General features: G+C 37.9%; 1 protein-coding gene across 2 annotated transcripts; it reads left to right on the top strand.

Annotated features, from left to right (window-relative positions):
- The first annotated feature begins 464 nt into the window (after positions 1–464).
- Positions 465–11,244, top strand: LOC117806252 (S100P-binding protein-like). 2 transcript variants are annotated; one of them, XM_034675074.1, is made up of 8 exons: positions 465–802; positions 4,565–4,631; positions 5,379–5,481; positions 6,052–7,266; positions 7,419–7,570; positions 7,840–7,940; positions 8,254–8,353; positions 9,809–11,242. In XM_034675074.1, exons 3-8 carry the CDS (start codon positions 5,455–5,457, stop codon positions 9,936–9,938), a joined length of 1,725 nt encoding a protein of 574 aa, XP_034530965.1. In that variant the 5' UTR covers positions 465–802; positions 4,565–4,631; positions 5,379–5,454; the 3' UTR covers positions 9,939–11,242. The 2 variants fall into 2 exon arrangements, with proteins under 2 accessions (XP_034530965.1, XP_034530967.1); XM_034675076.1 differs by lacking the exon at positions 5,379–5,481 and having other exon boundaries at positions 479–802; positions 9,809–11,244.
- Positions 11,245–14,477: the final 3,233 nt, after the last annotated feature.

Here is a 14,477-nt window from a genome sequence, read left to right as displayed (position 1 = left end):
GCTTGTTTTTTTTTTTTTAAATCTTTATCAATCTGTAGTAACATTCTTATGGATGAGTAATTGGATGTTTCCATTGAAAACTTGTTTATAATACTGTTTTTCTTTAATTTTACCATAAACTTGGATGATTATGGATGACATTGTAAGTGACTCATTGTAGCTACGACTATGATTATTATGAGGAGGAAATAACTTCAATTGCTGTTTATAGATGACAACTGATAATTGTAATGAAATGAACTGCAAGATGAAAATGCTAACCAAAGAAGCGTGAAGGCTGATTTTGGTAGAATTCAAAATATATATTTGGTAGGTTCAGTGTATTTTTTACAGTCTATGGTTGAGTGGCTTCATATTGCTGACGTTTAGCCCCGCCCCGCTCAACATAGGCGGAGTCAAACGTGAGACTCGTCAACTGCAGGCTGACGTTGACATTTCTGATGTGGCAAAACTGCCTGTAATTGAAAAACGTCATGACGCAATTATAACGTTAGACAGCTTTCAGTGATGAGCTTCGCAGCTTCTTGGTCTTATCAGTTTAAAAGTTGTTTTTAGGGGGAGGCGATGGCTGATATTCTCAGTTTGCGATAACGGGTCAGTCTCGGATAAAGTCAGTCGCTGAAATATCGGAAAAAGTCATCATTGTAGTAAACCGTGGCAATGACCTCATCACGTTCAACTTCCGCCTGAACGTTGGTAAATCTACCACTTGCTCCCCGCTCGTTTAGCCGATGGTACGAAGCCTGTGTACTGAGCGTACTGAGCGGCAGTCACTTCCTCAATTGGCTGCCTTTTACAAAGGGTGAGTTGAAGTACTGTTACACTTGAGTGGAGCAGAGGTACTGAGTTAATTTGAGTTGCCTATACCTAACAATTCACGTATAGTTCAGATTTTTTTCAAAAAATATCAACGTCCACACAGTTTACCAATGCATTCTCACAAGCTAAATGTAGGACGATGTGTTGCTGTTTGCTAGCGATAGTTACCACCGTGTCTCTGCCGCTCAGAACCCTGACAACTATACAAAGTTGTCTTAACTGAATGTTGGAAACTGTGAACATTATCGGTGCAACTAATGCACTATGTCACAGAGTGCCACTTTATGTTTTCTACCAACAAACCTAGCTAAATGCTTTAGCTTTAGCTACTGTTAGCTAAGAACACATGCTAGGTTAAGGACATTGAACACACCGACTCAATTGAGTTACCTATAATATGTTAAGAGTTGTAATGTCAAGTTAACTCCTATGACTATTATGTTTGTGCCGAAAACTGAGGAGGTTGAACCAAAACATTCTGGGGAAAACCTCAAGGTAAATCAATGTCAACAACATTACTCGTAATAAACACCCAGCACCAATACAGTCATTCACGTAAAGCGTTGTGCTGAAATAGTTTTTCATGATCCCTTTTTAAAAATAAATAAAGTTGAATCTTAATTTATGTCGGCCAGGGGTTTAGCAGCACATGTAGCATTCGTGAAAGGGATTCCAATAAAAAGGAAAGTGTGTGTGTGTTTTTTTAAAATTTGCTAAGTGCTAAATTTTAAACTGCAAGTGCACCTGCCCGCCGAGAATTGCATGCACCTCGCGGGAACGCGCACCACTCATAGTAGAGCGGTACACGGCAATGTACAGTTTAAAACCCAAAACCAAGGGAGCCGGATCCTCCCCTGGTGGTGAAGCTTTCAGCAGTGTGTCTGCCCCTATGGTCTGCCCCCTGGTGGCTGGCTGCAGTATAGGTGGAAAAAATCCGTCTCCCCGTTCATTTGAATGGGGGAGCAGTCAAACTTTTGTTTTCTTTTTATACAACTTTTTATTCAGTTTAAACAAAGACAATTACAATACACAAACCTGTGCACAATACCCTCCACCTAAAACCGCTAGCCAGTGCATCAAATAGAAACATAAAAAATTGACTGCATAACAAATGATAATAACAAATACAATGACAATACGAACATAAATTAAATAAAGTACAGAGATAAAAATAGAATTTTAAGATAAATAAGCAAATAGCGGCATACAAAAAAAAAAGCAACAACAATGCAAAACAAGAGCAAAAAAAAAACACGAACAAACATGGAATTGAATCTGAATACGCATTGAACAGATATGTTCGTCGATAATAAAAAGAGTATAATAATAATAATAATACAAAAAATTAATAATCAGTCAAACTTTAAAAAATAAATACACATCGTACGAATGTTTCTCACATCCCTATGCTGTGGTGATATGTAGTTAGTATTTGACTGTTTTGTGTCCAAGGCCTCTTTTTCCTGAAAAGTTTATTTTTCGTTAGTTATTAGAGTTTAAAACGTGGGTTTACTTCCGGGTTTCGTTTAATCCACAGCCATTTTTATTTACAGTCTGTTTAAAACCGATACATTTCTTATTTGTGGGGCTAAACAGTGTTGAATAATGATCCAAAAGTAGAGTTTATATCTTGTTGTGTCATTTATGTTGAATAGACCTTGTAGAAAAGGTGTTTTATCAGCTTAAACGTTTGACTGAAGTGTGACTTCATTTCAATGCAGAAAACCCAAAACCATGATGATCGATTGAATCTAACTGTTTTACTAGTGTTCTGTGTTAATCGAGCCCACTTTATCATTTAGCATATATCAACACCGACAGGTCAACAAGCAACTAAAATAACAGGGTTTCATTAAACGGTTGTAGTGTAGAAATTTGGCAGACGTGTAATGATAACCTCTTTTACATCAGCTATGTCTGCCAAAATATGCATCCACCTGTTATTCAGCTTCATAGACTATTAAAAGTCACTTATTTGTAATTTTTGCATATGGTCAGTCCACAAAATGGACTGACAATAGTTTAGGGCTCTAAAGAGTCAGAATAATAACTTTGTGGGTGGATGCATTCTTCGGCAACAGCTATTTTCTGTCTGCCGAAATATGCATCCACCTACTATTCATTTACAGAGACAATAACAAGTCATATTTTTGTAAATAATGACTCCACACAGTCCAAATTATGAGCTGGCAGCAGTTTGTGACTCTACAAAAGATCAGATACTAACTTTGTGGGTGGATGCATATTTCGGCAATACTGATTTGTCTGCCTAAATATGCATCCACCTGTTATTCAGCTATAGAGGCAAAAACAACTCATATTTTTATAAATAATGAATCCACACAGTCCAAAATATGATCTGGCACTAGAGGGTGTATCTACAAAAGAACAGACACTAACTTTGTAGGTGGAAGCATATTTTTGCAATACTGATTTGTCTACCGAAATATGCATCCACCCACAAAGTTAGTGTCTGATCTTTTGTAGAGTCACAAACTGCTGCCAGCTCAGGCTGATAAAAGGCCTTTTCTATAAGGTCTATTCAACATAAATGACAAATAGATATAAACTCTACTTTTGGATCATTACTCATCATTAGCGTAAAATCACTCTAATATTCAAAATGTTTTGTTAGCATATACAATGAGACATTTACATCTACATAGGAGCGGGTTCTCTCACATGGAGGCTGCCATCTTGCACTGTCATGTTTTTATCATAGCTCAGAACGGACAAAGTAGTTACATACACGCTTTTTGTATTTAGTGAGTGTGTGAAATGCACCACTTGAAAGATGAAGAGGAAGAGAGTGGTTGTTGGTGATATACGTTCTTGACTAATTAAGGATCATACTTATCATGCATCACAGCAGCTTCTTGTAAAAAAATACTTCACCAACGTTACAGACGAGTGAGCAAGGGAGCGTTTCAATCTAGTATCTGACCTTAGATATATTCACATTTCTACGCACTGTACCCTTAACAAGTTAAAATAGTTGTCAAAGCCATATAGCTGTTGTACTGCAGAGATGCCCAGGCCCTCTGATGACCAACAGTAGAGCACGGCTCTTCAGATAAAGGAAAAGGATGCTTTGTGAAATAAAATTAATGATGCAGAACTTGATTATTTCCGCAGGAAAGAAAAGCTTCTGTGTGAAAATAGGACCTGAAGTGTTTTTTTGCCCAGTAAATCTGCAATAAAAAAACCTAAAGTGAACTGCAGCATGATAAGAAAGCCAAAGTAAGCTGTAACATTTGAACCCAAAGTGAACATTTTTGCTTTTGAGAGCACATTAAGCAAAATCTATTCAGACTTTAATGGGAACGGGAATGGGAACTATGTCATGATTAATTAATTGGTGCCTCACTCTCCGGGCATAGTTGTTGTGGGGTTATGTTGGGCTACTTCTACCCAGAAAGTTTGTACGCCTTTTTTTCTTTTTCTCGTTTCTCACAGAACACCAGTTACACCAGCCCCTGGCATTAATGGCTTCCTCTTCTTTTGTTATTAACTGGTGGTTAGAAAAATGTTTTCAGATGGGCAACAGCCCCTCTAAGGGACCTGTACTGGATTACAGCCAAGCCATGGTACAAAAAAATAAATAACAGTAAAGAAAATAGTCTTTATAGATATAATGGTCACATGAACTGTCCATTTTTTAGAGAAACAAGGAAAAATAACTTTCTCTGTTGTCAATAGCTCAGAGAAGGACTGGGCTTAAGTAAGACTGTGTTCTCTTTTACAGAACCTGCGCTCTGTCTTGGGCTCTTCACTACTAAGAGAGTTTGTGGACCTGTCAAATACCCAACAAGGTGAGTCAGGGCATAATCTTAAAAAATTGAGCTGATGTGTTCAATTTAAGTGGAAATTGTCCATCAGTAAGCCTGTCTCACTGAAATGTGAACCGCGTGTCTTAGTCCCGCCCAACAGAGATGCGATGAAATGAAACCAGAGGAGAGAGGAAAGAGGAGAGTTGTAGAGAAATGAGACGTCCTCTCTTCCGGAGCGTCCCGTGAAGCGACGTCGCGACCAAAGAATGACACAACTTAAGTTACAACCTAACTCATTTTTACGTATGCTTTCGGGTGGACTTTGCACCCTAACTTAGGACACAACTTATGCAGATCTGGTGCAACTGGCCACAGGTCCTTACTCGTGTACGCACGTTTTCATGTCAGTTTGGAGCGCAGTGCAGCAGAGTAAAGCTTTCTGTGCAGTAAAATGAGATCACATCAGTGCAGTGAGTTTTCAGACGGACACATAGAGGTTCACAAATTCATATTTAGAAAGTTAAATTAGATATGACGCCTAAAATGTATTTTACAGTGGTGAAATCATGAACTACAAAATGCTGTACATTAATTAACGGTACTTTTATATTGTGCAAATGTACGGTGATTATATCTGCTTGTGGGAAACAGAAGTGCCAGTTAAGATCAGAGTCATCATCCATTTATCATTCATGTAATCTAACACGGAGAGCATGTTGTCGACACATCACAGCTGCTTAAACTATCTGCTTGTCCTCATCCTTCAAATGGTCCCATCTTTGAAAACAGTGCGCCGTGATAACCAGTCTCTTACGGAGGACTTTACAGCTACTCAGCGCCAGGTGTCGAATTTAAGATGTAACTTATGCCTACGTTGGAACTATCTCAGCAGGTACAATGCACAAAATGTTAGTAGAGTGTAAACTCCATCCTGAATTAGAAATTCCGTTCAAACTAGGCTATGTTTGAACTTACACACAGTTGGTGCAACCCAGTGCTGGCGTTGGATTTCTTCGCCAACGTCCAGATTGACCACGTGGAAATGATTGTACACTCAGTTTTCGGTTGTACGCACGTTTGATAAATGAGATCCAGAGAGTGAATGCCATCAACCTTTTCTCTATGATTAAGTTTGAAAGTCAGCCTCAACTGGAGAAACATGAATTTAGGGACAAATACTCAGTATGTAGAAGATTTACATTAAACTGGCGTGATTCTCTGCTTTAAAAGTGGTTGTTTAATGCCATCATGTTTGCAAAGAATAGTTTGACTCTTATTATTTTTTAAAATTTCGAATATTGATAGAAAAGCTTTGGAGCTTTAGCACTCACCCCTCTTTAGAAAGATATATTATTGGAAGTTACATTTGATTCTTCTGAAATAATTGCTCTTCTGCTGCTTACTTGCATAATGAAATACTAAAGGTAGTTTACTGACTTTGTGATATATATTTGTTTTGCAGATGCGCATGGATGAGAATGACAAGCAGAGGAACACAGTGTTCGATAGGCTCAAGCCAATAACAAATGAACACTTGAAACCTCTTTCCGTGTATTCAATGATGGTCGCATGTGAGCAAAAGGCTGGTGTGCATCAAACAGGAAAGCTTTCACATCCATTTGTTAATTTTAAAATTGAAGTACTGAACAACTGTCAGAAAAAAAGAACGATTGATGACTCCGCTCCTTGTGATGGCGATGAGACTCGTGCTAAGAAGATCTTTTGTCCAAATGCTTTGTCGCCAGACCTTGGATGTGTCATGGACTTTTGCAGCCCCTCTACGAAACAGGATTCTTTGTCCTCTTCTGCTACCTCGAAGCCTTCATTTTTAGATAGAATGCAAACTGTTAGTAGGGGAATCAAAGAAAACGTGAGCTCTCAGCAACAGTCACAGAATGTAGAATGTGGCTTATCAATAGACCCAGGGAATATTAAGGGGACTGTGCCACATTTTTTGAAGTGTGAGGAAGTCCTCTCAGATACTTCACCTGACTTTGACTGTGATGTTGATGACATCTTGTGCCTCAATCCCTCAATCCCTTCCAGTGGAAAAGCATTGAAAAACAATCCACTAAATCCCTCTGTAGCACACAGACAAAAGCTGGAAAGAGGAGATTGGCATGTGGATGAAGAAGAGCAGAACAAAAAGATGTATCTGAATAGTAAAGATGGAGAAGAGGATAAGGGTTATTTCTCTGTGTCTTACATAAAAGACCTTGAATTGGGGAAGAACCTCTCTCTGTCAGGATATTCTCCGCTCCCCCTTCTAACCTCTAGCCCCCGGGTCAGTACGGGTGAAGTAAAGGCGCGGGAGGATGAGAGCCAGCCTGAAAGCTCAACTAAGCCAGATTGTCCAAAACAAGCTGTGCTGTCTGTAAAGGATGTTTCTTTCACAAACACTGAGTTGTGTCCCATTGTTAGTGGGCGACAGCTGGAGTCAAACTTTCCTGAAGAGCTTTTCGAAGGTGATGTTGAAGAGGTGTGGGATATAGGTCAACCCATATTTGAGTCCTCTGTATGTCAGAAAATCTCAGTGAAGTTGGATGATGTGGGTCAGCAAGTGTCAGGGAAGCTGAAGGAAGATGTGATGGAACCGATCCGCGAGTGTCAGGCCACACTTGGCATAGAAGAAACCACATTGGACACAAGTTATGAATCCACGTTGCCCCTATTGAAGGTAAGCTTTTTCCCCTTGTTGTAAAAATAGTGTGCACAGAAACGTATAATGTGGGTAAATTATTATTATTATTATTATTATTATTATTATTATTATTATTATTATTATTATTATTATTATTATTATAACACTGACCTTTTTCATTTTTCAAGTTAAAATCGGTTGTGGTTGCTCCAAGTCAGCCCACCTCCACCAACAAACCACCATCCCGTCCTGAGCCGAATGCTTACTCTTCTAAGCTGAGCCAAAATAGGGACAGAGGTTTTCAGTCTGCAGGATTTCTCAGTAGTGCTAGGAGTCCAAGGTACAGTAATGATCTCTGTCACCTCTGGGGGGAGCAGTACGACCATTATAAACACAATCAGGAAGTTTCTGCCAGGGCTCAGTGGTTTTAAGGGCAATAAGGCCTATCCTTCATGATGCTCTCATAATTTCACCTGTCTGACATTTTGATAACCAGTATGTGTTGGCCCAAGTTTATATTGCTTTTTTTTATACTGTATTCTTAGATCACTGAGGATATTATGTTTTGCTGAATAAATGGTCAAGACTGCAAATACACTTCTTTTTTAGATCAGTGATCTTCAAAACAGAGACAGACCAGGAGCATGAAAAACGGTTATATGTCCATTCAGTCACAAGACATATGCATGAGAGACCACTCGCAGATCCAGGTATGACCCTAAGCTCTTCCAGAAAACGCCAGTTAAAGACACCAAGAAGAGCGCAGAATTTTCATCACACTGCCCTGCGCAGATGCGCCACTAATGTGAACCAAGGGCTTGATGATGTCACTTAGTCTCAATAATGTAGATTGACAGCATAAGTATACATTTATTTTTTACAATCTGTTTTCATATTTGTTTCCTTGTATCAAGGTTTTTTTTTATTTCATTGACGATAGATCATCTATGTAAGAATTGATTTTTCCTTTTGTTTTCAAATCTATATAAATTTAATAAATATTCATATTTATTTTTCTTTAAGATGTAGTGACAGAGTTACAGAACCTGATGACTCATTTGGCTGATCAGATTCCTGATACTTATGGAAGACAGTGGCAGCATCCCTCAGATCTCACACAGAGGTAAGTATTTCTGACACTAATGTCTGTGTCTAAAAAGCCTCAGGATTAGACTGAAGTGTGCGGTTTGTTTGTTATATGCATTTCCCCAGTCTTCTTTCCCTAATCTATTACTGTGACTAATTCGTCTTTTATGCATAAAACATAATACTTCTTACATTTTTGAAAAGTGTCTATCAAGAAAAAGATACCTTGGTCAACTAACCTATGCCTTGGTTGTCCGAGGCATAAGAGTGTGCTGAGTGCTGAGTAGATCGCAACATCTTGCGGAAAAAAACATATCAAGCTTCTTGTGGGTTCATAGAAAACTATATATATATATATATATATATATATATATATATATATATATATATATATATATATATATATATATATATAAATATTATATAGTCTGACCACTGCAGGAAGAAAAGACCTACGGTATCTCTGTGAGACACCGCGGGTGGAAAAGATTGTGGTCACATCAAGATTTTATCTTTTTACTTTTTAGCAGTGAGAGGCTAAATCATATAACTTCAGATATTACACAAAAGTGTTTTATTTATTGTTGCCTGTTGGAGTAATATCACTTGATCAAGCCTTTTCTAACATTCCATCCTACAGAATAAGTAATAAAAGTATATATGATTCATGCTGATATCGTATCGATATCGGTATCGGCCAATACTCAAGGCTGCAATATCGGTATCGTATCGGATGTGAAAAGTTGTATCGGGACACCCCTTGTAAACAGTGGCCCTGACGTTCCTGTGTGTGCGTTTGTGTGCATATGCTTATGTGTGTCAACCCGATCTCAAGGGGCACCAACATACAGCGAAGCAGCAGGACAGAAAAAAACTCTGTAAAAAATTAAACATAGTTTAATAATGTGACAATTTTGATACAAATTTTTAACTTTTACGTGGCAAATAGACTTCTGACATTTACTCACCAAACGGAAAATCTGCCCGCATTTGGTGCTTGGAGGAGGCTCTCCAAAAAAATCTTACCAGGCCTGCAAGCCTAGACTGTCGATGCTGCACTTACGACCATGTGTAAAAGTTGTTTATGTTCCTAATAAGGGAAATTTTTTTATCTTCCTCCCCTCATCCTACCGAAAATGAACTGAACCGAAGCTTCAAATTTTTGTACTGAACCAAAATTTTTGTTTACCGTTACATCCCTAATGTTCATAGATGCAGTTTTTTCAAGGTTTTGACAGTCAACATAAAAAAAAGGTTGTCTTATGGCTTTCGTTTTCTCTATGTATTGGTTTATATTTTAGAAATATACAGGTTAAGAAGTAACTTTATTTTGACAATGGTATCACACTTTGTACTCTATCAGTCTGACTGCAAATTCAGCTGAGGGAACTTCTTTTAGGAAGAAATATAGTTGAAGCTCTGTTATGGTTGAGAGGAGATTTTGAATGCAAACAATCTTTATGTGTGGTCATAAACTTTTGCTTACTTTCAGAAACTACAAAAAGCGCTTCGGGAAGATAACGCCAAACATGCCCCTTATCAAATGGCAGGCAAAGAATTCTACAACACACAAGCGTTTCAGCAAGATCCCGAAAATCTTTGAAAGGAGTCATTTTCCCTAAATGAAGACTTTTGGACCGTCTCCTTGAACGGATAGTACTGATGAAGCTGCACTCTTATTGAAACTTGTTTAAACAAGATTTAATATTGTTCTGGTTACAAATTGTTCTTATTTTAATGTTTGCACTTAAGTGGTTGTTTGTTTTTAGTTTGTCCTCTTGTGTTCCTAACTCAATTTATTCATGTGCCTGCATGTTTAAATTATTGCATGTTTTAAGTGTTTTGACGTTTTGTAAACATTGCACTCAAGTGTATAGGCATCTTGCCTTTCTTTTACTGTATTTGGAACTGTTTGTTTTTATTCTGATTGAAGTTATCCTGAACTTCTGCTGTCTGCAATTTTTTAATTTCTATATTGCTCACCTGCACTTACCTGCTGCATCTTTGTCAGCTTTATTCCAAGTATACAAAGTAGCATCTGAGTGCTGTGAACAGGCAGAGTCTAACGGGAGTGGCCCTAAGGAGTCCAAGTACAGGGAAACGGTGGAGAAACTCAATAACATGGGTCCCATCTATTGAATAATGCAAACTGTTTAAGTAATCTTGTCTGTACACACAGTGGGTAAACCTGGCCAGCCATCCAGAAGGAAGTTATGTGGGTGTTTGTGAAGGCCTTATGTCACATGCTGAGCAGACTGTCGGGCACATGTCTGGCAGAGAACCATGGCACATCTTTTCACCTTCAAACAATGCTTAGCCCTTCTGCAGTGTAAATCAGGATCAGAGAGGATGTCTTTTGTTTGTTTAACCATCCAACACAAAATACTTCGAAGACCATAATTTTCCTGGGCCAATGATTGCTCTTGTATTGCTGTTAAGTAAAAAAAAAGATAGCCAGTTGTGGGACTCAATGCCCATATTGCTGAATTGACTCTAAGTGTTGTAGCCTGAAGCCTAGTTGCTAGGTTTATTTTCAGGAACTCGTTTTTTCTCTCTCCATTTTTACAGTTGAATCCTGTTAAAGTTTGAGGCACATGTATTATTCACTGTAGAGAGAGCCTGTTGTCCTGGATTTTGTTCAGTTGCCTTTTCTGAAAGGTTTAGACAATCTCATACATTTCAAATGTCATTACTTGATATATCCCCAATAAGATCAAACACAGTTTGTTGTGGAAAATATGTAATATTTTTATTTTATTTTAGCATACACAAGTAAGCATACACCATATCCTTCATTATTGAAGTTGTGTAACCTTGTGCATAATAGATAAACCATGCTAGCCCTCATAAAGCAATGACTGCAGTACACTCCATACAAGGAATATAAACATGATAGCACTATTAAAGCAGTTGAGTTTCTAAACCATGCTTACTTGTTTAGCTCATTTCTATTCCATATTTCAAGAACCCATAATGAAAGGCCAACTTCTCTGTTATATCAATAGTTTGATTCAATTTCCACAAATGTTTATTATTGAAATTACACTGCAAGTTTTGGAAATCATTTTTCTCTTAACTGCCCAGTTTTCTCATCACAATAAAGTTCTCTCCTGCCAACAAACAACATTTTCATTTCATTTTGTCCCGCATAACAGTACTGTGAGAAAACGCCTTCTCTGACATTGACACTGACACTGAAATATATCCATAGTGTGTTATGAAAAGAGTGGTTTGCCATCACAGGGCTCAGTGGAATGTAGAGTTCATACAGTCATCACCAATAGTTACATGTTAAGGACAAAGGTTTTTTTGTCTGACAGGCGTCTCTTTAACCGAAAACCCTTCATTTCTGGCTGGATGTTCTCAGAGTTATGAACAATATGCATTCCGATGATCAGCTTCCCTAAACAGTAGTAATAATTACTTTAATGTGTAACTGACAAGGCAATTTTTGCTTTACTCCACTATAAGGGATAAAACGGAGGAACTAGATATCCAGACATGTTCCATTATTCTTCCAACATGTGAGAATGCTGTGTGTATCTTTTAGGCTGTAAGATCCACCTTTATGTAAACTTATTTTATGATATTTTACCACCAACTGAGGCGGCTGCATTATCATGTCTGTGGAACAGCGCCCTCCCAAGCATTCTGCTCATGTGCAGGCCAGACAAAGAATAGTTTGACATTTTTTTAATTTGATTTTGTTTGAAGAGCTGGATGGACAACTTGATCAATTTTCCTCTCATCTGTAGCCTAATTATATGGCTGGATCCATTTGCTGGTTAGCATAAAGAGGAACAGTGGTAAGCAGCTGGCCTGGCTCGGACTCCAGTCTTAATGCTTATTTTGTTTGAAGCTGATGTCTGTGGCTTCATATTTATCGTACATTCATGGCTGTCTAACATGAGCCTGGTTCTGCTCGAGTTTTCTGCCTGTTAAATTAAGTTCTTCCTTGCTGCTGTAACTAGCTAAATACTGCAAGGTGCAATGCTCATGGTGGATTAAGATGAGATAAGATCATGTCCTGCTAGTAAGAGGGGACTGGATCTTACCCTTTCTTGACCGTACTCTTTTTTTTTATAATTTAACAGAGAGTCCGACTCTATACCGGCTGTGTTTGTAAAAGCATCTTGAGATAACATTTTGTTGCAATTTGACACTATACAAATAAAGATTGATTGATTGATTGAGAATGATATCTGCTATATCTAAATTGAGCCTGTTTCTTCAAATGTCAAACTATTCTTCTGCCTATGTGGATGCATTAAGCCCTGCATTTAAATTAGTAATAAGGAATATAATATTTACAGAGACAAGACTGAGGACTACCTTCATTTGGAGTTGATTATATAATACGTTTAGAATGCACTCTACTCAGTTGAACCTCAGATTTAAAAATAGACCTCATGCTTTTGGCTTATTAAGCAACTAGAGAGGAGGAAAATAAATCATTCAAAACTAGGTAATGGCTAATAGCTGTGGGGAACGCACCTTGAGAAAACTTACTGTTTGCGAACTTAGACATGGCCATAGTTCAGAAAAATCATCTAGGGTCATGGTCATCATTATCTTTTACTGTATAAATCAAAATGAAGAGCATGTGTTGCATTATCGGGGAAAAAATGATTCAACCTTCAACCGCAAAACTTTCTGGAGTAGTGAAAATAACTGGGTAATCCTGCAGAACAGCCTCATCACAGTTGTCTTGGCAACAACCTACCTTCTATCCTGATCAGAGGCCATAGGGGCCCCCAATATTTTGTTCTCTTTTCTCCCATCTATGACTTTACTTGAGACCAACTTCTAACTTTAAAATATAGTGCTTATCAGAGGACTGCAATCTTGATCTTTTATTTTATAAGGGGGAGGCCTGCCAATGTATAAATTAACATTCAATCCTGTTCTCTCAACTGTAAGATTAGTTTCTCTTATACCTTTGTTGCTTCTTTTTGTCACCATATGTTTCCAATAAATGACTAGCCAGTATATTCCCAAACTACAATGGCATCCATTTAGTACAAGAATAGCTGATAGCTTCATCATTCTCTTAAAAAAGACTTTGAGAGGCTGAATTACCTTTAAAACCATCACGCTTGAGTAATATATGTGAAACTCAAACACTTTTTCTCATTACAGTCCTTTCATTTGGCACATAAATAGCACAATGACATAAGGTAATAGAAATACATAACAGTAGACCAGTGCTATGAACAAGCTCATTAATGACAGGACTAAGTGTATCAAACACAAAAAAATACCAAAATTTCACCAGTAGCAGTGACCCTTGTACAGGAAGGGTTTAAACATTGCCCATAGTAGTTTTGTCATAGGTCACAAAAGGTACCAAAGTGACACAATCCAACAAGAACGAAAATATAAAATGTATTTACACATCAGTACGACCCATTTAGATCCACCATAGCTTGGTCTACATGTCATCAGTCTGTGAAAGGTTCTTCAACTTTGCACATATTTTATTTGAAAGCTAATAAATATGACACAAATGTCAGATACAGGGCTTGCCATCTTCATTAAATCATAATGATTATTCTTAAGGCAGCACTAATGAGTCTGAAGCAGGCCCCAGATACACCATCTACTCTTTTAAAGTAAGTCACTTTACAATATGCAATACACAGTACCATATGGCGACCGCTGATAGCCTACTTAATCAATTCTTATAACCTCTTCAACAAAGAATTTCAAAACAAATGTTTACTTAGATTTAGGAATGAGTCTTTATAGAAGCCCTTCTATTCAGGATGTCTTAAGGGTTTGCCAGGGTTGAAGGTTGGGCACATTTTTATAATCCTTTGCTCTCCATTAAAAACATTTTGAAGACAGCTCTGAAAGACATATATGAAAGTTCAGGCAACAGACTTTCTGCAAATGAGGCTCAGAACTCCCTCAAAGCTGATATGCAGTTTGATCGTTTGTCAGACAATTGCATGCTGGGAGGTTACGTTTTTGACAGAGGTTACACAGAGTTTGAGTCCTTCCTTTCGTGCTCCTTGAAGGCTGTTATTGCTGATATAAGGGATATTATCAGTATCTCTTCAGTGGCTTTTCCATAGCTATCTATATTGTCCAGCCCCTTAAAACTCAGTAAATAGATGAATGCACACCATTATGGCAATTCTTTCATCCCTAAAGTCCTT

The sequence above is a fragment of the Notolabrus celidotus genome, chromosome 22 (assembly GCF_009762535.1).
Source record: "Notolabrus celidotus isolate fNotCel1 chromosome 22, fNotCel1.pri, whole genome shotgun sequence".
Lineage (NCBI taxonomy): Eukaryota > Metazoa > Chordata > Actinopteri > Labriformes > Labridae > Notolabrus > Notolabrus celidotus.
The sequence above is the reverse complement of the archived record's forward strand: the minus strand, read 5'-3'. Positions and strand labels throughout refer to the sequence as shown.

Bases quoted from the DNA above. Each gene is read 5' to 3' on its own strand.
- LOC117806252 (XM_034675074.1), top strand. From the start codon at position 5,455: ATGCCTACGTTGGAACTATCTCAGCAG. The intron at 5,482-6,051 runs GTACAATGCACA...TTTGTTTTGCAG, and splicing joins CGTTGGAACTATCTCAGCAG to ATGCGCATGGATGAGAATGA. The intron at 7,941-8,253 runs GTATGACCCTAA...TTTTTCTTTAAG, and splicing joins GAGACCACTCGCAGATCCAG to ATGTAGTGACAGAGTTACAG.